We start from the raw sequence: 27633 nt of genomic DNA, 5'->3' as shown, positions 1-27633 counted from the left end.
GAGAAGTAGAGAAAAAATTGGGAAGAGAAATGAGAAAGATGCGAGAAAACCATGAAAAACGAGTCAATGACTTGCTAAAGGAGACCCAAAAAAATACTGAAAAATACACTGAAGAAAACAACACCTTAAAAAACAGACTAACTCAAATGGCAAAAGAGCTCCAAAAAGCCAATGAGGAGAAGAATGCCTTGAAAGGCAGAATTAGCCAAATGGAAAAGGAGGGCCAAAAGACCACTGAAGAAAATACTACCTTAAAAATTAGATTGGAGCAAGTGGAAGCTAGTGACTTTATGAGAAATCAAAATATTATAAAACAGAACCAAAGGAATGAAAAAGTAGAAGACAATGTGAAATATCTCACTGGAAAAACCACTGACCTAGAAAACAGATCCAGGAGAGATAATTTAAAAATTATTGGACTACCTGAAAGCCATGATCAAAAAAAGAGCCTAGATGTCATCTTTCAAGAAATTATCAAGGAGAACTGCCCTGGTATTCTAGAGCCACAGGGCAAAATAGAAATTGAAAGAATCCACTGATCACCTCCTGAAAAAGATCCCAAAAAGAAATCTCCTAGGTATATTGTTGCCAAATTCCAGAGCTCCCAGATAAAGGAGAAAATATTGCAAGCAGCCAGAAAGAAACAATTTGAGTACTGTGGAAAAACAATCATGATAACGCAAGATCTAGCAGCTTCTACGTTAAGAGATCGAAGGGCTTGGAATACAAATACGATACTCCGGAGGTCAATGGAGCTAGGATTAAAAACTAGAATCACCTACCCAGCAAAACTGAGTATCATGCTCCAAGGCAAAATATGGACTTTCAATAAAATAGAGGACTTTCAAGATTTCTCAGTGAAAAGACCAGAGCTAAATAGAAAATCTGACTTTCAAACACAAGAATAAAGAGAAGCATGAAAAGGTAATCAAGAAAAAGAAATTGGAAGGGATTTACTAAAGTTGAACTGTTTTGTTTACATTCCTACATGAAAAGATGATGTGTATGATTCATGAGACCTCAGTATTAGGGTAGCTGTAGGAAGTATGTATATATGTACATATATATGTATATGTACATATATGTGTGTGTATATATGTGTGTTTATGTATATATGTGTATATGTGAGTGTGTATGTATGTGTGTGTGTATATATATGTATGTATGTATGTATGTGTATATATATATATATATATATATATATATATATATAGAGAGAGAGAGAGAGAGAGAGAGAGAGAGAGAGAGAGAGCAGATGAAGATGAAGGGAAGATACCTAAAAGAAATAAAATCAAATTAAGGGATGAGAGAGGAATATATTGAGAGAGGGAGATAGGGAAAGATAGAATGGGGTAAATTGTCTCGCATAAAAGTGGCAAGAAAAAGCAGTTCTGTAGGAAGAGAAGAGAAGGCAGGTGAGGGGGAATGAGTGAATCTTACTCTCATCAGATTTGACCTGAGGAAGGAATACCATACATTCTCAATTGGGTATCTTACCCCACAGGAAAGAAGGAGGAAGAAGATTAAAAAAAGGGGGGGATGTTAGAAGAGAGCGCAGATGGGGGTGGAGGTAATCAAAAACAAACACTTTTTTTCCCATATGTTGGCATTTATTATTTAAGTTCAAGAACAGGTTGTGAAAGGGGTGGGTGTGGGAGGGCCTAGAGGAGAGGAAGGGAAGAGACAGGGAGACTAGAGTCTCTCATCTGTGTCTGCTCTAGACGGGGTTGATCCTGATTTCTGAGCCTTGGTCCAGGGCACACAACGAAGCACGAGATTAAGATGAGGTTGGGGGGTACAGGTTTAGGAAAACACGGCAGAGGTGGGGGTGGCCAGATTTACACATCTAACCAGAGGTGGGGGCTGGGATTCTCAGCGACACCGCTTCTTTTTAAGAATTGAAGCATAGTGATAAGTTCCATCCCACTTATTTCAGCTCTTATAAAATATTCTTGTAGTTAAAAGTCTGTGCTAAAGAATTCTTTCATCGCCTCTCTAACTTCTTATACTTTGCTTCTAGTTTCTTTGAATATGCATCCAATTTGTAAGCTGCCTGCTCAAGAGCTGCTACTTGCTCCTCAATTAGAGTGATCTGATCCAGATAAGGCTGAAGTGCTGAATACTTCTGGTTTAAGTCCTTTAGGTTTCTACTTATGTTTACTGCAATATCTTTCATTTCTAGATACTTCAAGCTAGTCAGTTTGTTCATATTTTCCAGAAGTTTACAGTCTTCACTGGTAGCTGTGAGCTTGCCCGTCAGGTACGTGGCCATTTTGGAGAACATGTCCTGGCACAGCCCCGTGATGTCCGCCTCGGTGGGCTCCGTGGCCTCCTCTGCCATCTGCACCACGGCATCATCTAGGCCAAGGAAAGGAGGTAGGAGAAAGGATGGAGGGAAGGATGGGATGGAGAAGAAGGGGTAAAGGAAGGGGGGAAGGGAGGCGGAGGGAGGGGAAGGGAGAGGGGCAAGAGTGGAAGGAAAGGGAGAAAAGGGGCCAAAAACAAACACTTTCAGAAAGGGACAGGGTCAAAGGAGAAAATTCAATAAAGGGGGATAGGTTAGGAAGGAGCAAAATATAGTTAGTCTTTCACAACATGAGTACTGTGGAAGGGTTATACATAATGATACACATGAAGAAGAGAAAAGGGGATGGGAGGGGAGTGGGGTGACAGATGGGAGGGCTTACAGGGGAACGGGGCAACCAGAATATACGCCATCTTGGAGTGGGGGGAGGGTAGAAATGGGAAGAAAATTTGTAATTCAAACTCTTGTGAAAATCAATGCTGAAAACTAAATATATTAAATAATAAAAAAAAAAAACTTTGAGCTCCAAATTCTCTCACCTCTTCCCTCCCCACCCACCCTCCCTAAGAAGGCAAGCAACTCAACATAGGGCACATGTGTATCATTACACAAAACCCTTCCACAATACTCATGTTGTGAAAGACTAACTGTATTTTGATCCTTCCTATCCTAATCCCCTTTATTCAGGTTTCTCCCTTGACCCTGTGCCTTTTCAAAAGTGTTTCCTTTTGATTACCTCCTCCCCCTATCTGCCCTCTCTTCTATCATTTTTATCCCCTTCCTCCTTCTTCCCTGTGGGGTAAGATACCCAATTGAGTGTGTATGTTATTCCCTGCTCAAATCAAATCCGATGAGAGCAAGATTCACTCATTCCCCCTCACTTGCCCCCTCTTCCCTTCCAACACAACTGCTTTTCTTGCCACTTTTGTGTGAGATAATTTACCACATTCTATCTCTCCCTTCCTTATATTCCTCTCTCATCCCTTAATTTTATTCAACTCACCCTGTGCCCTCTGTCTATACATATACACGTACATACACACACACATGCACATATGCACATATATATATATGTATATATATATATATATATATACATATATATATACACATACACACACACACACACACACATATATATGCATATTCCCTTCAGCTACTCTAATACTAAGGTCTCATGAATCATACACATCATCTTTCCATGCAGGAATGTAAGCAAAACAGTTCAACTTTAGTAAGTCCCTTATGATTTCTCTTTCTTCTTTACCTTTTCATGCTTCTCTTTATTCTTGTGTTTGAAAGTCAAATTTTCTATTCAGTTCTGGTCTTTTCACTGAGAAAGCTTGAAAGTCCTCTATTTTATTGAAAGTCCATATTTTGCCTTGGAGCATGATACTCAGTTTTGCTGGGTAGGTGATTCTGGGTTTTAATCGTAGCTCCTTTGACCTGGGAATATCATATTCCAAGCCCTTCGATCCCTTAATGTAGAAGCTGCCAGATCTTGTATTATCCTGATTGTGTTTCCACAATACTCAAATTGTTTCTTTCTGGCTGCTTGCAGTATTCTCTCCTCAATCTGGGAGCTCTGGAATTTGGCAACAATATTCCTAGGAGTTTTCTTTTTGGGATCTTTTTCAGGAGGTGATTGGTGGATTCTTTCAATTTCTATTTTACCCTCTGGCTCTAGAATACCAGGGCAGTTCTCCTTGATAATTTCTTGAAAGATGATATCTAGACTCTTTTTTGATCATGGCTTTCAGGCAGTCCAATAATTTTTAAGTTATTTCTCCTGGATCTATTCTCCAGGTCAGTGGTTTTTCCAATGAGATATTTCACATTGTCTTCCATTTTTTCATTCCTTTTGTTCTGTTTTATAATTATCTTGATTTCTCCTAAAGTCACTAACTTCCACTTGCTCCAATCTAATTTTTAAGGTAGTATTTTCTTCAGTGGTCTTTTGGACCTCCTTTCCCATTTGGCTAATTCTGCCTTTCAAGGCATTCTTCTCTTCATTGGCTTTTTGGAGCTCTTTTGCCATCTGACTTAGTCTATTTTTTAAGGTGTTATTTTCTTCAGTACTTTTTTGGGTCTCCTCTAGCAAGTCATTGACTTGTTTTTCATGGTTTTCTTGCATCACTCTCATTTCTCTTTTCAATTTTTCCTCTACTTCTCTAACTTACTTTTCCAAATCCTTTTTGAGCTCTTCCATAGCCTGAGACCAGTTCATGTTTTTCTTGGAGGCTTTTGATGTAGGCTCTTTGACTTTGTTGACTTCTCTGGCTGTATGTGTTGGTCTTCTTTGTCACCAAAGAAAGATTCCAGAGTCTGAGTCTGAATCTGAGAGCATTTTTGCTGCCTGTTCATGTTCCCAGCCAACTACCTGACCGTTGAGTTTTTCGTCAGTGTATGACTGCTTGTGGAGTAGAGAGTACTTTGTCCCAAGCTTTAGGGGCTGTGCTGTTGTTTTCAGAGCTATTTCTACACAGCCAGTTCTGCCATACCAGTGCTCCTCCTTCCCCAAGAACCACCAACCCGGACCTGACTCAGATCTAAGCAGGCTCTGCACTCCTGCTCTGATCAGCCACTTAATTCCTCCCACAAGGTGGGCCTGGGGCCAGAAGCAACTGCAGCTGTAGCTCTGGAAGCAGCCTCAGAACTGCACTACCTCCTTGGTCCCCAGGGCTAGGGCTGACTGCAAACTCCTTTCACTCTGTCCCAGCAGCTTTTCCCACTAACCTTCTGTATTGTCTTTGGTGTTTGTGCATTGAGAAGTCTGGTAACTGCCACAGCTCACTGATTCAGGGTGCTAGGGCCTGTTCCACCCAGCTCCTGGTCTGGTTGGTCTGGGTGCAGCCCACACTGGGCTCCGCTCTGCTCTGCTCCCAGCATGGTGCAATAGACCTTACCCAGCAACCATCCAGGCTGACCTGGGTTGGAGCCCTGCTTCCCTCTGCTATTTTGTGGGTTCTGCAGTTCTCGAATTTGTTCAGAGTCATTTTTATAGGTGTTTGGAGGGTCCTGGGGCAGAGATTTAGGCAAGTCCCTGCTTTGCAGCTGCCATTTTAGCTCCACCCCCCAATTTAATAATTATTTATTAAGTGTTCATGGCATGTGCTGAAAGGGTAAATGTGATACAGATTCTACAGTTGAAAGAGAAGTTTATAATTAAAATAGGGTAGGGGTTATGGTAGGGTGAGCATGTACACAAATAACTATGAGAAATAGTAGAGTGAGAAAGAGACCAAAAAGGTCCAGACAACATGACATATCTAAGAAAGAGATTACTTTCATTTTAGAGTAAGTGGAGACTTCATGGAGGAAGCCCCTGATTTGAGTCTAGAAGGGAAAAAGGGACTTCAATAAGCAGGTGTTGGAGCTAAGAGGAAAGAAGGATTCAATTCAAGACATGACTGTGAACAAAAGCATTGAGATGCGTGAGGGCAGGATAAGAAATGGGAACAAAGCATAGTCCACTTTGCATGAGCAAATGTTGTTGTCTGTCCTTTGTTTTTGAAGAGGACCAGTGACATCATGGGGTGATGTCCTGACTTGAGTGTAAACTGGATTTAAGGCCAAGTTGGGCAAAGTCATCAGATTCACTCTATCTTCCAGTCATCAAAGTCCAGTGGCAAGAAAAAAGTCAGGACGACTGGAGATGACCTGGGATGCAGTGGGTGATCTTGAAGTCTTCCATGCACGACCAAGCTCTCAGTGTTCCACAGGGCCTGTTTCAGCTGCCTTCATGGCTATTGGAACAAAGTATTCTCATCTGCTCATTCTGCCGGGGGAAGTCTTCACATGTTTGGGTTAGACATCCCCCTAACTCACCAATGGGTTTGAGACCTGTTGTCTGGCTACAGCTTCTAGGAGCCACAGGTAAGAGTTGGGTGACAAATGGATGCCAAAGGTAGATGAATGAGAAGCCTTGAAAAGAGCTCAGCAAGTCCTCATAGCAGAGGCACTATGTTCTTCCCTAGACACCCTATACGTCCTTGAAGAACACATAATACGCAAAGAATACTATACCATAAGGCTTCAAACGGAGGTTAAAGCCAGATTGTAGACAGTCTAGAAAATCAGGGTAAGGAACTTTATTTTATTCAATTTGCCATGAGGAACAATTTTAGTTCCTAACTAGGAACCTAGGTTAGAACAGGGCAGATTTTTTTTAAAGATGAAGAAATCACTTCTGTTTGTGTTGACTTGGAGGTGCCAACACACCATCTATCCAAGTGGTGATATACAAAAGTAGTGGGAAAGAGGAACCAGAGTGCTGAGGAGACGTGAGTTTTTGAGCTCCGTATTTGGCAATCAAATAAAGATGAGTATTAACTGAAATGATTAAAGTAGAGGAGGTCACCAACAGAGATAACACAGAAAGGAAAGACCAAGGATGACCTTACAAGGACTCACCTTTAAGGGACAAGGGGAGGAACCAGAAAAGGAGAAATAAAGAAGATATGGTCAGAGAGACAAACTTGTACAAGGTAAACAGAGTAGATATTCACTTGACAGATAAGTCTGTTTAATCTAAAGAAAGAGCAAAGACTAAGTTCCTTGAATCCCAGCACTAGGCTCATTAAAAAAAAAAAAACTTAAAAAGGCCAATGAAAATCCAAATTGTTTTGTAGAATTTTTTGAGTACACTGCTAAAAATCACATTTCTAGGCTAAAAAAGTTGGAGATAAAACAAAACTTATGCCTGTCCTTTCCGCAGTGAACCAGTAAGAGAAGGGAAAGTTGTGATTCTAATGGTTAAAAACATTAAAGTTGTGCACATACCAACCCTTCTCCTTTCTTAATTCAAGATCTCAAAGCCACTTTAAAAATATGATCTATTACTGTCTGTTGGTTGTTTTGAAATTTTAAGAGAATTTTTCTCAGAGATTGGAACATTTGAGGTAGCAAAGGGAATGAATTACAGATCAAGAAAATAGCAGAATGAGAGAACTGTAAAAACTCTTCTTCCCAGCATGCAGTAAAAATTTAACATAATCATATTTTGTATTAGTCAAAATACCAGTCAACCCAAATGTGGGTTATTCTCCTAAAGCAAGATGTTCTAATACTGCTATTAGCCCTATGCTAGCCAGAGGTCTTAATCAGAGATTTGCAAGGAGGGTGGAAAGCTCTATTATAGCTATTGTCTGTGTGTCCTCAGCTTGTCACCTTCCTCACACTACAGGGTTGAGGGCATCAACCCCTGTCATCTCCAATCTGACCAAATAATCTTCCTAATGCACTGTACTGATCAAATAATTGCCCTAGAGAATCCTACAGAGCCTTGATAGTGTCTTCTGAATAAAGTATGAATTTCTTTCATGTCTCCTACAACCCATCTCCAACTGATTTTTCTATTCCTTACTCCACATTACACTCCTTCAAATTCTCTCTGTTCCATATAAACTGGTCTACAGGGTGTTCCTAAAGTCTGGACACACAAGCAAAAATGCATATTTTCAAGAAATGAAATGAATGAAATTTTCAACAACATTTTATTTAATTGGACTATTAACAAATAACATCTTCAATATGATTTCCATCATTTGTGATGCAAAGATTGATGCGCTTTGCAAGATTCACGTGAACTCACTGCAATAACTCCACACTGCCATCAGTTTTAGAACATTCACTCTTTATGCATTCAATCAAGTATGTTTCATCTATGATTTTCATTGAGTACACCTTCTCCTTTAGCATACCCCAGAAAAAGAAGTCAAGGGGGCTAAGGTCTGGTGAACAAGGAGACCATTCCACATGACCACGCCTTCCAATACAGTTAGGGAAATTGTCATTCAGCCAATCTCAATACCATGGCAAAATGGGCAGGGGCGCCATCCTGTTGGAACCACTCAGGAAGTCCTTTACCTATCCTTTCAAGTTGGGGCATTAACTGGTCTCTCAACATGACAAGATAAGTCTCACCAGTTACATGTTCATCAAAGAAAAATGGCCCCAACACATCAGCTTTCCACAAACCACACCACACCATAATTATTTGTGCTCCTTGTTGTTTGGAATGGTCTACCCAATGCAGATTGCTTTGTGACCAGCATCGAACATTCTGTCTGTTAACCTCACCATTCACATAAAACCAAGCTTCATCGCTGAACAACACAGAGTCTTTGGTGAAACAGTTATTGAGATGTTAATGAGATTTCCTATGTGTCCACACTTTAGGGACACCCTGTAGATAGCTAGTTAGATGGATTGATGGAGAGGGGGCCGGTACTGTTGTTCAGTTGTTTTCAGTCATGTCTGACTTTCTATGACCCCATTTGGGGTTTTCTTGGCAAAGATACAGGAGTGGTTTGCCATTTCCTTCTTCAGCTCATTTTACAGATGAGGAAACAGAGGCAAAAAGGGTTAAGTAACTTGCCATGCGTCACACAACTATTAAGTGTATGAGGCCAGATTTGTACTCAGGAACATTAGTCTTCCTAACTCCACATCCAGCACTCCATTTGCAGTTCCCCCTAGTTGCTCTGTATCTCCTCTCTACAAACCACCTATTCCAAATCTCAACTCTCCTGAAGTCTCTCACTGCACCTAGCTCACAACACTATGATATTAACCAATGACATCATCACAAACTCCAATAGCAAAACTGAGGCCATTTGCCAGTGCTCCCTTCCCTCCGACTCATTTCACATCATTCAGATATTCCGCACACCCCCCAGCCCCCCAGCATTTCTTTCTTTACTCCAGTCTCAGATAAGAAAGTGGCCTTTCTTCTTGCCAAGGTCAACCTTTCTACATATACCCTGGATTCCATTCCTTCCCCTCTTATCAGCAATCTTTATATATCAAATGGTTCCTTTACTGTGGATTACAAATATGACCATTTCCCTACCATCCTTCAAAAGCTTTTATTTAATCTTATTAATCTTTTACCTTTAATCTTTATCTTTTATCTTTAATCTTACTACCTATTGCCCTATCATTCCCCCCTGCTTTTCTATAAAATTCCTTCAGAAAAGTGTTCACATTCAGTGCTTTTATTTCCTATTTTCTCACTCTTATGAACACTGAAACACTCTTACATACAACTGAAACTGCCTTCTCCAGAGTTACTGATTACTAACTTGTCAAATCTTCTTTTCTGTCTCCTCATCCTTCTTTACATCTTTTCAGATGATCTACTGATCATCTTTACTCTAGATACTCTTTCCTCTCTGGGTTTTCCGGACTCTGTACTTTTCTGGTTCTCCTGACAGCTCTGTCTGTCTCCTTTGCAGCCATTCTCATTGACCACAGGAATCCTCCAAGTCTCTATCCTGCACTCTTTTCTTTTTCCTCTATACTATTTCACATGGTACTCTCATCAGCTCCCATGTCTGGACTATCAATCCTCATCTCTATCTCCTAACTTCCTTGAGTTCCTTTAAGTCTAAGCTAAAATTACACCTTATGCAAGAAGTCTTGCTTAATCTTAGTGTCTTCCTTCTGTGACTATCCATCCCTATTTCATCCAGTATGTAACATGCTTGTGCACAGCTATATACATGTTTTCTCTCCCAATTAGACTGTGATTTCATTGACAGGAGGAACTGGGTTGTGTTTTGTTATTGTTGTTGTTTTTGCTTTCTTTGTATCCCCAGTATTTAACACAATGCCTGACACGTAGCAGGGGCTGGTTCTGACACTGTTAACAATCTGGTATACAGACTCTCTCATCAACTCACCTCTGGACTATTGTAGTAATCTTCTGGTTGGTCTCCCTGCTTCAGATGTTCCCCCCTCCCCCATTTCAGTCCACCTTTTACTCAGCTTCCAAAATGATCTTCCTGAAGTACAGGTATGACCATGTTAGAACTCCCCCACCCCCTACAATAAATATCAATGGCTCCCTATTGTCTTTAATATCAAACATAAATCCTCCTTTTATAGTCCTCCATAGACTGGTGCCCTCATCCTTTCTTTCACTTTACTCCGCTCAGTGTGCTCAAAGATGCAGCTGCACTGGCCTGCAGCTCCAGACCACGACACTCCACTTTCTTACTTTGTGTATTTGCACTGGGAACCCCTATGCCTAGTATGCTTTACCCTCTCTTCTTTTCCTCTTCATTTCCTTGGCTTCCTTCAATTTTCAGTTCAAATCTCACCTTCTGCAAAAGGCTTTTTCTAGTCCCCTAGCAACTTCTGCCTTTCCTGTAAGATTACATATTCTTTCTACTAAAATATATCTTGTATAAACCTACAAATTTACATATTGGCTACTTCATTAAAATACAAACTACTTTAAAAGGATCTTTTTCCAAGAAAACACATGGCAAATAGGCAAATTGTGTATAAAATAAAATACATAAAATACTAAAAGACCAAAAACATGAGGCAATAAAGGAATAATAAACTACAGTTTGGCTGTAGTAAAGCAATTGCATCGAACTGAAATAGAAACAGATCCCTGAAACCCATATTCACTTAGAAAACTACAATATAACATTACCTATGTTTTATCGTATTTTCATTTATCTTGTTAAACAATTACAATTTGATCTAATTCAAGCTTCACTCAGGAATTTTGTAGGCCCAAGTGGTTATGAGTTTGACACCTCTAGTGCAGACCACAGTTTTCAATCTCTCGGCCAATAAGGCTGGAAAGGTATATATTCTGTCTAGAAAATGAAAGTTTGTATTTTATTAGGTAGGCAACTGGGAGCTACTGAAAGTTTCTAAGCATAAGAATGAACATACTTAGATCTACATATCAAAAAATTTCTCTGGCATTAGTATAGATAATGGGTTGGAGGAGAAGGAAATGTTATAGGAAGTGATATCAATAAGGAGGGTATTATTCTAGTACAAATAAGAGGCAATGAGGGTCTGAACTAGGATGTAGCCATGAAAGTTCAAAGAAGACAGATGCCAGAAAGTTTGTGGTAGTAAAGATAAAATACAGGGCATTATATAACAACTTAAACAAACTCCGTTCCTAAATTCTATGAATTTACAATTTAAAACAGAAAATACTGACACAGAAAAACACCTAACATAGACAATTAACAGAAAGAACAATGAAACCAATATAAGCACTAGGTAATAAAATAGCAATATTATATTAAAGTAATGACTAATGCACTTAACAAGTTATAGACCTAATAAGAAAGAAATGTTCACTGGTTGAGAAGCCCAGAACATAGGAATAAACCTGATAAAGAACTAAAAGAATTCTAAGATGAGTCCTAAGTTGAGCAATAACAAAGGCAGTAGGGTCATTTCTTGCATTACAGTATACAAAAGGTATGTTACCACCAGGAGAAAGAAAAAAAGTGATAAAAAAGAACACAACTTTCTCCCTGGTATTCTACCTCATTATATCTAGACATGAGTCTGGTTCTGTCTAGTTCTTGAAAATTAAAATTCAAAATAGTACCTAGGAAGAATAATTCAGCTCCCTGGTGGTAGAGAGAAAAAGTAAATGCTTGTTAATTTCTTTAAAAAAGTAAAGTAAGTTGCATTATTTATGCATATGGTCTGAGATCCAAGCTATAACATTTTATGACTGTAAATGAACTTTGAGATCTTGAAATCAATTCACATCAACCTACAGTTGACCCAACATCATAAGGCAGCACTAGAACCAACCCAAAGTCCCTATACCACTTCAGAACTAAGATGACATAAGCAAAATACCTGCCCAATAAGAATTGGAAGACTAAAGAAGTAAGAAGCAAGGCTAATTTCAATGAATTCTTTTCACATCTGGACTGCCAAAGCCCAAAGGGACATACATGCCAGCTTCCATGGCACATGAGGTAAGTCATTTAAGCCATCACCAAGGGAAAAATGGGTACACTTGCTGCTGTTTTCCTTTTTAGATTTTTCTTGACAGTATAGATCCTGCAAGCAGTAGGAAGCAAGGGAAGGAATCTGAAGTTTAACTACCCAGGGGCCTTTTGAACCAAAATATTTGATCACCTCTTTATCCCGCCCCCCCCAAAAAAAAAGTGAGACAGAGAGACACGCAGGAAAGAAACAGATAAAATACAAAAAGCAGTTAAGCTTCTGATTCTGCTTTCTATCAGTTGGAGACAAAATAAACTCTATTCCCAGTGTGGGGTAGAAATAAGATGCAGAACCTTAGACAGCTTCAGTCCCTGCTGAAATAGGACATAATAGTGTGGCTTTATTATCTAGACTGCAATTGTATAAATTCTCTCTTAGAACGTCCTATGTGCTCACATATTCAATTATAAAACTACATTATAGGATCTATTAAAATTATTACTGCATTGCCTATTCTTTCATATTACCCATGCTACTGTTCTTTTCTTTAAATATGGATCATTGAAAGCTAACTATTCACAAAGCTGAACTGCTCTATTCATGGCTGTTTTACTCCAAAACAGAGATTTTAGAAAGTTATACAAATATGAAAATAAACATTTACACCGAATAATACTCATTATGACAGAGATGTGTGGGTATTTGTCAAAAAAAATGGAAACGAACTAAGGGGAGAAAAGGTCAGAAACAACACTCATAGGGAGTTAGACAATAAAAAGGCAAGCCATAAAGCACATCCCAGGAAACAGCTTATTTGGTTGAAAAGAAATAATCACAATACAGCAGCATCCAACAAATACCTTAGTTCCAAAAATTCATACCAAAAAACTGCACTTGCTATAACCTCTGAAGAGAATCAGCTAACATAAATGTTCTCCTTGAAATCTTAAAACAATTTTAAATGATGAGATTTGCTAAGAAAAAAATAAAAATGAAATCTCTGTGAAAAATAGGCTGGTACAGATGGAAGTCTAGGACTGTGAGTTTTACCTCTGGGAGTAGCAGGCTGCACCAAGATTCTATTCTTACATTATAAATCTGTTGTGTAGGGGGCGGGGGAGGAGTAACTATGTTAAAGATAAAGAAAAAAAATTTTGTAAGGCTATGTATTTTTTGACATATTTTTCTTCCTTACAATTAATCTTAAGGTTTATACAGCTTTCTGTTATGCGAATCAAACCCCAACAAAATCACTAGGTTCTTTGACATGCTTACAGCAAGAATAATCCTGAATAAGATATTGGGACTTTGATGGCTTATAGAACATGCTCATCTACCTAAATTTCAGAAGAATAGTTGGCTTTTTTTTAATATTTTGAACCTAAAACACTAGAATCATCAGCCTCTGTCAATGAGAGGAGGAAAAGATGAGTTTGGAGAGCAGCTGTGTTGAAGCTCAGAAAGGAGTTGCGTTGGCAGATCTGTGAGATGAAGCCTGCAACACAGTGTGCTTGGATCTAGTTGGCTTCCCTAAGTCATGTTTTGCCTTTCAGAAAACTGTTGTTTTTTTTTTCTCTTGCAGAACATTTTTGACAGAGCTTAGTGATCTAATTCAGTATTTTTAATTTTATCAGTCGAAAAAGCCCTTTAATTTATATCACATAGACCTATTCACAAGTAATTTGGAAATATGTAAATATGCATCATTAACAAAAGTATGTATAATTAATCTAATATCTTTAGTTCCAATATAATAATTTCTTTATTGCTCAAGGAGGGTAATGACATCTACTTACAAAATTATTTCTAAATCACTTTAATGTTTGCAAAGCATTTTACTTATACTATCACATTTGATATTGAAAACAATCCTGTGAGTTGGCAAGGGTTATTATTATTATACGCATTTTATATCTGAGGAAACTGAGCTTAAATGACTTGTCCAGGGTCACACAGCTATATAATGAGGCAGGAATGAAACTCAATCTTTTTTTTTAATACCAAGTCCAACATTCTATCCACCATGCCTACTAATTGCCTAATGTCAATCATTTTTCTAATTCCTTTTTATTTCCATGAAGTACATTAAAAATTGTTGAAATGTGGAAGTTGAGGCAAACCTTCACTTTGCCTTCACTTTAAAAACCTGCAGAAAAAGAGTTAATATTTAAGAAAGAAATACTAACTCAGAGGCTTAGGAAAGAAAAGTATTATCTGAGTTTGCTTCTCTAGTATTTAGAAAAGGTCAGTAACATACAAATATACTTGAAATGTAAATAAATTCTTACTGAATGAATAAATGAATCCAAATCATTAAATTCACTAATCATAAGTAAAAGCTGAAACTTTTTCCTGCTTCATCAGATGTTTTCACAAATATATTAGAATTGTGAAAGATAATATATAAATTTAAAAGCTCTTCCAAGATACAGCCATTAACTAGCTTTAAAAGTCATAGTTATGTTATTATATTCTCTTTCTTAAAGATTGAATAATGTCGAATTATAACACACAAAATGATATGAAAAAAAACTATTTTCCCTGAAGGTAACAAAAATAATCTCCTTTCCCCTACTTTCTAGCCATCTAAATCTTTTTTTTTTTAAGATACAGAATGTCCTTTTAATAAAAACATTCGGTAGTCTGAATAACTATAAAAGCAGTGCAAGGAGATAAAAGCAGCCTGCAAAGAAGTTGGAGGAATGGAGGTAAGGATAATAAAGGGTAACGTAAGGAGAGTTGATTCCTACAAAACAGTAATCATCAAAATTATTCATTACTGGTTAAAAAAAATAGAGTGGTCAATAAGTAGAACAAAATTAAGTACACAATATATAGAAACAAATGAACCTCATAGCCTAGTGTTCGACAAGTCTAAGACCTCAAATACTGGGGTAAATTTTCACTATTCAATAAAAAAATTACTGGAAAAATTGTAAGCAGTCTGGCAGAAAGTAAGTTTAGACCATTTCACATCATGTACTAAAATAAGGTCCAAATGGATACAAGATCTAAATATAAAAGGTCACATTACAAACAAATTAGAGGAATAAGGAAGAAATTACCTATCAGATCTACAGAGCAGAAAAATTCATGACCAAACAAGTGAGAGAGAATATAATAGAAAATAAAATGGATAATTTATTGCATAAATTTTACACGTTTTTGCACAAACAAATCCAATATAACTGAGATTGGAGAGGAAAGAGTTGCTTAAGAAAAAAACTTTTGAAACAACTTCCTCTGATAAAGGTCTCAATTCAAAGATACATAAGACACTGTGTATATTTATTAGAATAAGAGCCATTTCCCAATTGATAAATGGTCATGTAATTTCAAAGGAAATTCTCAAGGTTAAAAAAAAGTTATCTATAGTAATGTAAAAATGCTCCAAATCATTGATAATTACAGAATCCTAATTAAAGCAACTCTGAGGTTCCACCTTATATCCATCAGATTGGCAAAGCTGACCAAAAATGACAAGAGTTGGAGGGGCTGTGGGCAAAAAGAACATTGATATACTGCTGGTAGAGCTGTGTATCAGTTCAGCCTTTCTGGAAAGCAAATTGGAACTATGGAGAAAACATTACTAAACTGTACATGTTCTTTAACCTAAAAATATCACTACTAAGCCTAGACTCCAAGGAGGTCAAAGGAGAAAAGGTCTTATGTGTACAAAAATACTTATATCATCTCATTTTATGGTGACAAAGAACTGGAAACTGATGGAGTGCCTATCAACTGAGGAACAGCTGAGAAAATTATGATATGTGGTATATTATGCTATAAGAAATGATGAGGGGGATGATTTCAGAGCAAACTTTATGATCTCAGGCAGAATGAAGTAGCCAGAACCAAAAACACAATTTATATAAAAACAACACTGCAAAATCAAACAACTTTGAAAGACTTGCGAACTCTGATAAACGTAATGGCTAACCACAATTGCAGTGGATCCACAATAAAGAATGCTATTCCTGACAAAGACGTGTTGGACTAACATACAGAATGAGACACATATTTGTACATGGCCAGAATGGGAATCTATTTTGCTTACCTATCCTTATTTGTCATAAGGATTGGGGGGGGGGGGGCGGGGTTCCTACCAGGGGAAGAAGGGAGGAAAAAAAAGTAAACACTTTATAATTTAAAAAAAATTAATTCAAAAATAAATAAATATTCCCCCAATAATGTATAGGTCTGATCACATCATTCCCTTGCTCAATGAATTCTAGTGGCTCCTTATTTCTTCTGGGATCATATATAAAGTATTCTGTTTGGCTCTTCTGAATGGGGCCCCTTTCTCCCTTTTTAATCTTCTTATATTTTGTTCTACTTCAGACATTTTTCCATGATAATTAGGGTCAGGTTTTCAGGCTTTATCATTTTGAGCTGTAATTTAAAATCTTTTTGCTTTTGAGAATATGCTATCCCATTCCCTTTAGTGGTTTCCCATCACTGAGAAATAAACTTGTGTTTCAAAGGATTTTTTCTTCTTTAGAGGTTTAATTCATCTACTGAAAGGTCTTTATCTTAGATATTTTGCAACTGTATAGTTTGTTACTGAAATTTATAAATTTAACCACTACAAAGAATGAGGCACAGCATTTTTTTCTGAAAATGAATTATCTATGGATTCTGCTGATTCGTGTTTTGTTGTATCTTTAGAAGTTCTAGGCCATTTGTGTTGTATTCATTTCTGTATATTGTATTCAAATTTTTTGACTTGTCATTTTCTTCTGAAGGATTTATGATCCCTACGTTATCTCTGCCATCAAGTCAATCACTTTGGCTTGTAAAGAATTCACTTGTCCTTTAAATGTTGTTGTTTTCTGCTTTCTTTTGCTACATTTTCCACTACTTCAATATTTCTGTTCACCAAATTTGTTAATCATCCATTTTTTTAGAGTGATTCTCAATCATGGATTCAATTTTACCTAGTTGTTTTTCATGTTTTGTTGAAAACTTTAATTTCTGTCCTAAATTTATTCCCAATTTTTTCTTTCATGAATCAAATTCATCTTTTGAAGCATTTTGGAGTTTTTCATTGTTGTTGTCAAGTTTTCTGGTGAGTATGCAGGATTCTGTGTTATAGGAGTACTTGATAGACTAGTCAGGTTCAAATCTTCAGATAATTACCAGATGAATCAACACAATCAGAAAAATCTGACATGCAAACTAACACTGTTCACCAAGTAAAACTATGAATCACTACATCAATAGAAAGGGAGTCTAAAAAAAGTTACAGAGAACTGCCAGAACTAAGGTGAGGATATTGCCCCCTGAAATTTTTTCAAGGATTGAGGGAAGAGAGGATCTCATGAGAGCTATTCAGGATGAGAAAAATACAAAAGGCTTGTTATGCTCTTTGTGGGTCTCACGTAATTGAGAGAACTGTCATACACATAATTGTAATTTATTTTCTACACTGCTAAAGATTTCCACATTCATAATGTAATATCTTTCTACTATTCCTGATCTCTTGCAACAGTTGTGTATAATAAGCAAGAAGTAGAATTATTGGGTACATAATATAAAAGAGTTTGTGATACACTCAATATTTATCACATACATTCTGCAGCTACTGGGCTTCTGTAATTCAAATAAGAATATACAGAAGAATACACAGGCAACAAAGGCTTTAAGTCAGTTAAAAGGAAATGTTTACTTACAGATAAAAATCAGAAATGGGAAAGGTGATAGGTAGACAAGAAGTCAACAAATTAACAAATAACATTCACGTACCTTACTTAAAAATAAAAACAAATGAAATGAGATAAGACAAAGAAGAAGAACTGTTTGATTATGGGTGCTACAATATGATCAGGAAGAGCCAAGTCAAGGTTGAAAGATAAGGCCTTTGTTGAAGGCATTTTCCTATACAGGGCATAAACATCACCACTGACACTACATTTGAGCCTTGGGAGGATCTTTATTTACAAAAAAGGAGGGAGGTAGTAAAGGGAGAGGTAAAAGAGAGGCATGAATACTTAAATAAAAGATTACAGTAGTATTGGAATCAAGACACTTGGAATAGGACTGTGGGTGTGTGTTGGGGTTTGTCTGTAAAGAATAAGCCTGGAATTGAGGGTTGGTGACTACATGTAGGAAGACTGAAATTGGACTAATAAAATATAAAACTTGTGAAATGCAAACACTGTTGTAAACTGAAAACAGATTTCATTTTTCATTTAGTAATTAGATAGTAATTAAAGAAACCGTTTTCTGGAACAATTGCTTCGGAAAACCATAAATAAGTATAATTCATAAATTTTTAAATTGTTTTCATCTGCTATTATAGTAATATATAAACATTCAACTTTAAAAGACCTAGGAATTCACCTTAAAAAATAACCATATTGTAAAAAATCTTATTCCAACTATCTTTCTTTCCAATTTCCATATGTTCTCCCATTTCTCGCAATAATAGTAGGCCAAAACCCAAAGTAAATTAGGAGATTTTCAAAATAAGGAAAAAAATACTTTTCACTAAAGTTTGGAATATTATCAAGAGTGGGCATAAATAAATAAATATATAAATAAAACCACTTATAACCTTCTTTTTCTTAGTAGCAAACAACGGGATCTTTAAAGCTCTTACTTCTAAACTGAAATTTAAAGTCAATTTCTTATTTGTTAACTAAGAGAATACAAAGTGTTTACCTAGAATTTTTCTTATAATAACCTTGTTACAATACCATGCTGAAATAAAAGGGAGGGGAAGAGGAGTATCTTAATCAGCTCAAAGTAGCCTAGGAAGATTGTGGGAAGAGGGTCACAAGTTAGGAACTAGAGGAGCTCAGGTCCCTCACAAATAATCCAGTAAATCTCTAAAAATGTAAGAGAAGGAATAAGGATAAAGAAAACCAAAAAGAATCAGCTATGAACTGCTCCAACCATTCTATATCTGCATGAAGAAAAAAAACTGCCAAAATTCTAGAGGAGCCCTTAAGAGATATGCCAGAGTAAGTGGAAGGCCAAGTATGAAGAAGCAGCTCAGACTCCCATCAGGTGACAGGGCCAGATCAATGTCCAGCAAAGAGCAATCTAGGGGCTCCAGGCACTTTAGAAGACAGGACTAGAGTAACACTCCAGTCTGATGAAACTCAGAGGACCCAGTCACTGTAGAAATGGGACCAGAGCAGTGATTAGCATAGGAACAGCCCCAGATCCCTAGATATAGCAGGAGTCAGGACCACACAAATGTTAGGCAGCCTACATCATATCCAGGATACGGGAAGCCTTGATTTAAACCACAGCAAGAGACGAGCCAGATAGAAGGTGGAACCTACTCTTAGCCACTGAATTCGACCAAGCACAGTCATCCACATCATCCACAAAAGCAACAAGTGACTCAAACACACAGTTTCACAAACAACTCACTAAATCTCTCAGCTCCCGGCAATTCTCTCTGGCTGTCCCCTATGCCTAGAACTCTCTGTCCTCTGCTCAGCCTACCGATTTCCCTAGCTTCTTTTAAGTCTGAACTAAAATTACATCCTCTAATGGAAACTATCCCTAAACTCTCTTAATTGGTTCTAATTATTTAATTAATTATTTCCTATAATCCTGTATATGGTTGTTTTGTATATATTTGTTTGCATGTTGTCTTTCTGATTAGAAGGTAAGCTTCATGAGGGTAGGGACTGTCTTTTGCCTCTTTTTTGTACCTCTCGCACTTAGCAAGCCTCAGAGTCTAGAATTGTCCTGGCTCCAAGGTCTACAAGAGTACCAGAAAGAAATGAAACAAGAGCTACATAAGGGAATGGCAAAAGAGGAAAGGATGGCAAAGAACCTTATCCAAGAATTAAAATCCCTGAAAAATCAGAATGGACAAAACAGGAAACAACAACTCTATAAGGTAACATGAAATATTAAAACAAAATAAGAACACTAAAGAAAAATATGAAGTATAGATCATTAAATAAAAAAAAAACAAACGAAAACCTAAGTCTGGAAACCAGGTCAAGGAGAAATAAAGTAAGAATTACTGGTATACCTGAATAGCATGAGCAAAAAAAAAGTTACATATCATATTTGAAGATATAACAATTTAAAACTGTCCAGATCTTTTTGAATCAGAGGGTAAACTGAAAATAGAAAGAATTCACCAGATATCTCCAGAAAGAGACCCTAAAATGAACATCATAGTTAAAAATCCTGAACTTTCAAGTAAAAAAGAAAAAGACTAAAGGAAAGAAAAATAAAGAAAAAGTACTGCAAGACACCTGAAAGAAAGAGTTAAAGTAAAAGGAACCAGTGAGGATCACAAAAGATTTGGCAGCTGCCACTACAAAGAAGAGCTTCTAATAAGATATTACAAAAGTCAAAAAGCAAAAGCTTATAACAAGAAACTTATCTAAGAAAACTGAGTATAATCCTACAAGGGGAAAAATGGATTTTTAATGTAATAGAGAATTTTGAAGAAAAGATCAGAAATAAGGAGATAATTTGAAATGGAAACAAAGAGAAAAGAGAAACAGAAAAGTATATATTCGATTGACTGGAAGGACTATGTGAAAATAAACTGTTCACATGCTAATAAGTATCCTCACAACCCAAACAGCTTTAAAGGACACAGAGAAAATTAAATGAAACAGGCACAGGGTCAGGGTTTAGGAACTGCTCTGTTTTTATGGTCTCAGAAGTACTAGGAGTGGCAGTTAGGTGGCACAGTGAGTACAGCACCAGCCCTGGAGTCAGGAGGACCTGAGTTCAAATCTGGCCCCAGACACTTGACACACTTGCTAGATGTGTGACCTTGGGCAAGTCACTTAACCCCAATTGCTCTGCCTTCCCTCCTCCAAAAACAATTAAAAAAAAAAAAGAAGGAAATGGTAGGAATACTAGACCATCATTAAAAGGAAAGAAGGAGAAAGGGGAGGGAATTCGCATGATAGGAGTGCATGATATGAAGACAATCATGGAAGAAGGATGGGGAGGGAGAATGGGGATTCTATGAACCTCATTTTCATTTGAACTGGACAAAAAGTTTGAACCCACTTACACACACGCACACACACAGAGTGTAAAATAGAAATTCATTAAAGCCAAAACAGAAATAGGCAAAAGATGGGATAGTGAGTGCTTATAACTATAAACAAAACAAATTCCAATGACCAGAGAAGGGTGTGTGTGTGTGTGTGTGTGTGTGTGTGTGTGTGTGTGTGGGTGTGTGTGTGTGAGAGAGAGAGAGAGAGAGAGAGAGAGAGAGAGAGAGAGAGAGAGAGAGAGAGAACAATGAAAAAAAGTATTAAAAAGAAAGAGTAAAAACCCAGATTCAGGGTAAGTTTGCCTCTACTAAAGAACAAGGGCAAACATTTTCACCAAAAAAAAAAAAGAAAAGTAATAAATCAGTGAATTGTATATACAACTAAAAAATGAGAAAAACAACAAATCAGAACCTCCAAACTAAACAGCAAAGTAGACATTCAGAAATTCAAAGGTGAGATGAAAAAAATGGGAAAAATCTACTAAATTGATAAATAAAAATGAAACCGAAATGTAAATGAAAACCTACTGAATTAATATATGAAAATAGGAGCTCAAAAAAAACTAAGAACATAAAAAAGCTAATGTGACTTTTAAAGAGAGGAAAAGCAAACTGCATCAAAAATGAAAAAAAAGAATTCACAACTGAAGATGAAATGAAAGAAAATATCAGAATTTATTTTCCAATTTACATGCCCACAAAATTTATACATGAAACAGATAATTACAAAAATATAAAATATCCAGATTGAGAGAAGAATAAATAGAATATTTAAATAACTTATCTGGAAAAATTTGAACAAGCCATAAATGAACTCCCAAGGAAAAAATAAAACTGCAGTATCAGACGTCTTTAGAAATGAAATCTATCAAAAGTTCAAAAAAATTACAATATTATATAAATGATTTGAGAAAGGAGAAGTGAAAAAGACTTTCTATAATGTAAATATGGTCTTGATATCCAGATCAAGGAGAAATAAAGAGAAAGAATACTATATACAAATATCACTAATGAGCATGGATGTACCAATATTAAATAAAATACTAACTTATATATTACCATAACATAATAAAGAGATTATACGTTATGACCAGGATGGCTTTTAACCAGTAATGCCAGATTGGTTCAACAGAGGGAAAAGTATGAGCAAAAAAGTCTATATTAATCATATCAATATATGCTGAAAAGACTTTTGACAAAATATGAAACCCACTTCTCTTCAAACAAAATAAAACAAAACTAGAAAGCAAAGGAATAGATAGACTTTTCCTTAACCTTGGCAAGTAGTATTTATATGAAATCAAAAGCAGCATTATATACAGAGGGAAAGAGCTGGAGGCTGTACTAGTAAGATCATGGGTAAAGGAAAGATGCTTATTATCACCACTATTATCTAAAATTGTGCCAGAAATGATAGCTGAAGCAAAAAGTAAAGAAAAAGAAACAGATGGAAAAAACACAGGCAAATAGGAAGCAAAATTGTCCTTTTCTTCAGATGATATGCTGGCCTATCTAGAAAACACTAAATTAATAACTTCAACAAAGTTGTAGGATATAAATTAAATACACATAAATTATCAATATTCCTGCATATTATCAACAAAAACCACATTGAAAAAGAAATTCCATCCAAACTAGAGTGGATATGAAACACTTTGGAGTCTATTGGCCAAGAAATACATGAGAATTATATGGATACAACTACAAAATACTCTTTAAAGAAATATAAAGGTAACTAACTGAATGAAGAAATAAAATTGCCCTTTGAGAAGACCATACCAAAGCAATAAAAATTATTATGTTACCTAAACTATTTTACTTATTTAGTGCCATACAAATCAAAGTACCAAAGGATTACATTATACAGCCAGAAAAAATAAGAATGAAATTTATCTAGAGAAACAAAAGGTCAAGAATCTCAAGTGAAATAATGAAAAAAAATGTAAAAGAGGGTCTAGCAGTAACAAATCCAAAACTATTTTACAAAGCAGTGATTAGCTAAAATAATTGGTACTCCTTAAAAAATAAAGATTGGTCAATAGAACATAATGGGTACAAAACAAAATGTAGCAAACGAACATATTTAGCCTATTGTTCTATAAGCCCAAAGACTCCAGTTATTGGGTTAAGGACTCACTATTCAACAAAAACTGCCAAAAAAATAGGAAAGTAATCTGGCAAAACTTAGGTGTAAACCATCATCTTAGAAAACATATGAAGATAAACACCCTGTACATACATGATAAGACATAAAATATGATAACAACAATAGTCAAGCACTTACTTAAGCATTTACTATGCTAAGTGCTAGGATTATGAAAAAAAGGCGAAAAACAACCCTTGCTCTACAGTTAAAAATCTAATCACAGAGATAATATGAAAAGAACTATGTACAAACACAAGATTCATATAGGATACTACATAACTACATATCCATGCTATCTATAAATACATCCAAGTCTCTCCCATCCTTTTAAAAAAAACTCAACTAGACCCTAACATGCCGTCCTCTCTCTTCGTCTTTTGTGGCTATATTCCTTGAAAAAAAGCACCTACAATGGATGCCTAGGCTTCCTTTTCTCTCACTCTCTTCTAAACCCTCTGCAATTTGGTTCTGTCCTGGGCGGTCTTCTCTTTCTCTATGTGTTTACTTTGGTAATCTCACTAGCTTTTAATGATCTCTATACAGATGATTCCTAAATCTATTTATTCAGTCCTAGTGTCTCTCCCGAGCTCTAGTTCCATATTACCTCGTGATAGTTGGACATTTTGAATTAGATATGCTATGGACATCTCTCTGTCTCTGTCTCTCCCTCCTCCATCCTTCTCTCAAGTGCCAAAGACATTTTCCTAAAGTGTAAGCTCTGTCCATGTCACTCCCATACTCACTAAATGCCACTGGATCACCCAGGACCAATATAAACTGCACTACCTAGCATTAGCCCCTTCCTGCCTTTCCAGTCTTCTTATACTTGACTCCATTCCACACACTTTATGATCCAGCTATATTGGCCTACTTGCTGTTCCACATAGGCCCATGACAGGCATTGCAGCTCCCATTTCCAGGCCTCCTCTCTGGCTGTTTCCCAATGTTCAACTCTCAGCACCCCAGGCTTGATTTAACATTCAGCTAAAGTTCCACCTTCTCCAGAAGTGTTTCCTGGGACCACCTCTTCCTCCCCCTCCTCACAGAGCTGCTGCAGCCATCTTCTCTAAGGTTATATTTTATCTATTTTGTATTTATCTTAAAGGTTCTGATTTAAATATATTTCTTCCCCATGAGAAGGTATATTTCTTGAGAGTACAGACTATTATTTACTGTTTCTGTGTGTCCCTAATATTTAGCATGCTGCCTGGCATAGATTATGAACTTAATAAATGAGTGTAGATATACTGGTTGGTTGATTTCATATTACTCCCTTTCAGGGAGCAGCTCCATTCCAGTCCAACTGACCTGCTAGTCATTTCCTATATATGATATTCCATCTACTGACTTTGGCTTTGCAGAAACTCTATCTCTAGGATGAATGTGCTCTTTGAATTCATAGTTTCTTTCAAAGCACAATTCCAGACACCACAGCCTACACAAGACCTCTCCTGGCCACACCAGTTATTAGTGCTACTTTCCTCCTGAAGTTACTTTGTATAACTTTATATGTAATTTGTATTTACTCATACAAACACATTGTATCCTCTCCCCAATAGATGTATCAAGATATTAGTATAGTACATTATACAGAGTTGCCACTTAATAAATATTTATTGGATCACTGAATGGAAATGAAATCTAAATCTCTTAGGAAGGCTCTAATCAGAAAGTTATCAAAGACTACATTACTAGATTTTTTAAAATTAGCAAAAAGAGTAGTGCCAAGGAAGTTCAAAACAAACATCTAAATTTTCTTACCTGAAGTTCATTTAGGTACCTTAGATGGGGGGGGGGGGGCTTTTTTTTTAAGTTTTTAACATTCACTTTTATAAGACCTTGAGTTCTAAATATTCCCCCTAGGGGCAGCTAGGTGGCACAGTGAGTAGAACACCGGCCCTGGAGTCATGAGGACCTAAGTTCAAATCCAGCCTCAGACACTTGACACATGTACTAGCTGTGTGACCTTGGGCAGGTCACTTAACCCCAATTGCCCTGCCAAAAAAAAAAAACCCAAATAAATATTCCCCCTCCCTCCACTTCCCCCTCCCCAAATGGTATGGAATCTGATATAGGGTATCATGTTGTGAAAGAAGAATCAAAACAAAAGGGAAAATTGAGAAAAAAAACAAAAAGCAAAACAAAACAGACAATAGTGTGTGCTTCAATCTGCATTCAGACTCCATATTTCTTTCTCTGAATGTGGACAGCATTTTTCTTCATGAATCTTTACGAACTGTCTTAGATCATTGCATTGCTCAGAACAGCTTAATCTATCAAAGTTGGTCATGCCCCAATGTTGCTGTTACTCTTTACAATGTTTTCCTGGTTCTGTTCATTTCACTCAGCATCAGTTCATGTAAGTCTTTCCAGGTTTTTCTGAAATCTGCCTGTTCATCATTTCTTATTCCATTACATTCACACACCACAACTTGTTCAGCCATTCCCCAATTGATGGGCATCCCCTCAATTCCCAATTCTTTGCCACCATAAGAAGAGCTGCTACAAATATTTTTGTACATGTGGGTCCTTTTCCCTTTTTTATGATCTTTCTGGGATACAGACCTAGTAGTGGTATTGCTGGATCAAAGGGTACACACAGTTTTACAGCCCTTTAGGCATAGTTCCAAGCTGCTCTCCTGAATGGTTGGATAAATTCACAATTCCACCAACGAGGCATTGGTATTGCCATCTTCTCCAACATTTATAATTTTCCTGTTTTGTCATGTTAGCCAGTCTGATAGGTATGATGTGGTATCTCAGAGTTGCTTAACTTCTTTCTTGCTTATTTTGTTGTTAGATTTATCTAGTTCTGAGGGGGGAGAGGTTGAGGTCCCTCACTAGTATAGTTTTGCTATCTATTTCTTCCTGTAACTCACTTAACTTCTCCTCTAAGAATCTGGATGCTATACCACTTGGGGCATATATGTTATCATATGATATTACTTACATATATAATATTACTTAATTGTCTATGGTACGTTTTAGCAGGATGTAGTTTCCTTCCTTATCTGTTTTAATTAGATCTATTTTTGCTTTTGCTTTGTCTGAGATCAGGATTGTTTTTTTTTTAACTTCAGCTGAAGCATAATATATTCTGTTCCAGCCTTTTATCTCTACTCTGTGTGTATCTCTCTGCTTCAAATGTGTTTCTTGTAAACAGCATATTGTAGGATTATGATTTTTAACCCACTCTGCTATTCACTTCTATTTTATGGGAGAGTTCATCCCATTCACAATTATGATTATTACTATGTCTTTCTCTCCACCCTATTTTACCCCCTGTTTATGTTTTTCTCTCTCCTTTCTCCCTTTCCCTCCTCACTAATGTTTTGCTTCTAACCAAAACCTCCCTCAATCTGCCCTCCCTTCTATCAGCTCCCTTCCCTTTTCTTTCACTTTTCCCCTACTATTTTTTCCCTTCCTTTTGTCATCCCCTCTATTTGCTCCCCCTACCTTTTCTTTCCCCTTTACCTTCCTACTTCCTATAGGGTAAGACAGATTTATATACCTGACTGTGTATGTTATTCCCTCTTTGAGCCAAATCTGATATAAGTAAGGCTCAAATCATGCCTGCCTCCCTCCTATCTTTCTTTCTTCTGCAATAGGTCTTTGCACCTCTTGATGTGGTATAATTTACCCTTTTCTGCTTCCTCCCTTCCTCTTCTCCCAGTACAATCCTTTTTTTTCCACCCTTAATTTTTTTATCATCACATCAAAGTCAACTTATACCCATACCCTCTGTCTATGTATACCCCTTCTAAATGTCATAAGAAAGACACAGTTCTCAAGAGTTATAAGTATCATCTTCCCATGAAAACAGTTTAACCTTACCGAATACCATTTTTGTTTTTTTTCTTTCCTATTTACCTTTTTATGCTTCTTTTGTTTGAAGATCAAACTTTCTGTTCAGCTGTCTTTTTCATTAGGAAAGTTCAGAACTCCCTATTTCACTGAATGTCCATCTCCTAGGGGTGGGCTTTCAGAGGAGGCATAGAGATGATCTTCACCTTTTTCATCACTGCAATCTTATTAAAGATGACTTGCAAATGAAACAGTCTGGCAGAGTAAGATTCCCCTAAAGTTGACTATGCCTGGCTATAATTTCCTTTTTACACTATTTGAAAACCAATCAATCAACAAGCATGTTCTAAGCATTTGGTATGTACCAGGCACTATGCTAAGAATATAAAGACAAAAATGAAACAACTCCTGTTCCCAAGTAGCTTATGTTCCATCAGGTAAGAAAATAACATGTATATTACAAAGTATATATATATAACAAACACAAGATAAAATTTAGGGTGAGAAGGTACCAGCAGCTAGGAAGATCAGAAAAGGCTTATAAAAAAAATGGGACTTTGCCAGAATTGTAAATGAAACAGGATTCTAAGAGGCAGAGAGGGGAGACTGAGTGCAAAGGAGACAGGAAAGGAAGTATTGTTAGGTGAAGAAAGCAAG

The 27633-nt window shown here is 36.7% G+C and overlaps 2 protein-coding genes across 2 annotated transcripts in view; both read right to left on the bottom strand.

Annotated features, from left to right (window-relative positions):
- The window catches only part of COG5 (component of oligomeric golgi complex 5), a 368496-nt gene that overhangs the window by 206156 nt on the left and 134707 nt on the right, over positions 1–27633 (bottom strand). The gene's annotated exons all lie outside the window — the stretch shown is intronic.
- On the bottom strand, positions 1985–2362 carry LOC118852158 (biogenesis of lysosome-related organelles complex 1 subunit 2-like). Its single transcript, XM_036761814.1, has one exon. It carries the CDS (start codon positions 2339–2341, stop codon positions 1985–1987), a length of 357 nt encoding a protein of 118 aa, XP_036617709.1. The 5' UTR covers positions 2342–2362.

This window comes from Trichosurus vulpecula, chromosome 5, assembly GCF_011100635.1.
Source record: "Trichosurus vulpecula isolate mTriVul1 chromosome 5, mTriVul1.pri, whole genome shotgun sequence".
In the NCBI taxonomy this organism is placed as follows: Eukaryota; Metazoa; Chordata; class Mammalia; order Diprotodontia; family Phalangeridae; genus Trichosurus; species Trichosurus vulpecula.
This window is presented reverse-complemented; position numbering and strand designations above follow the sequence as displayed.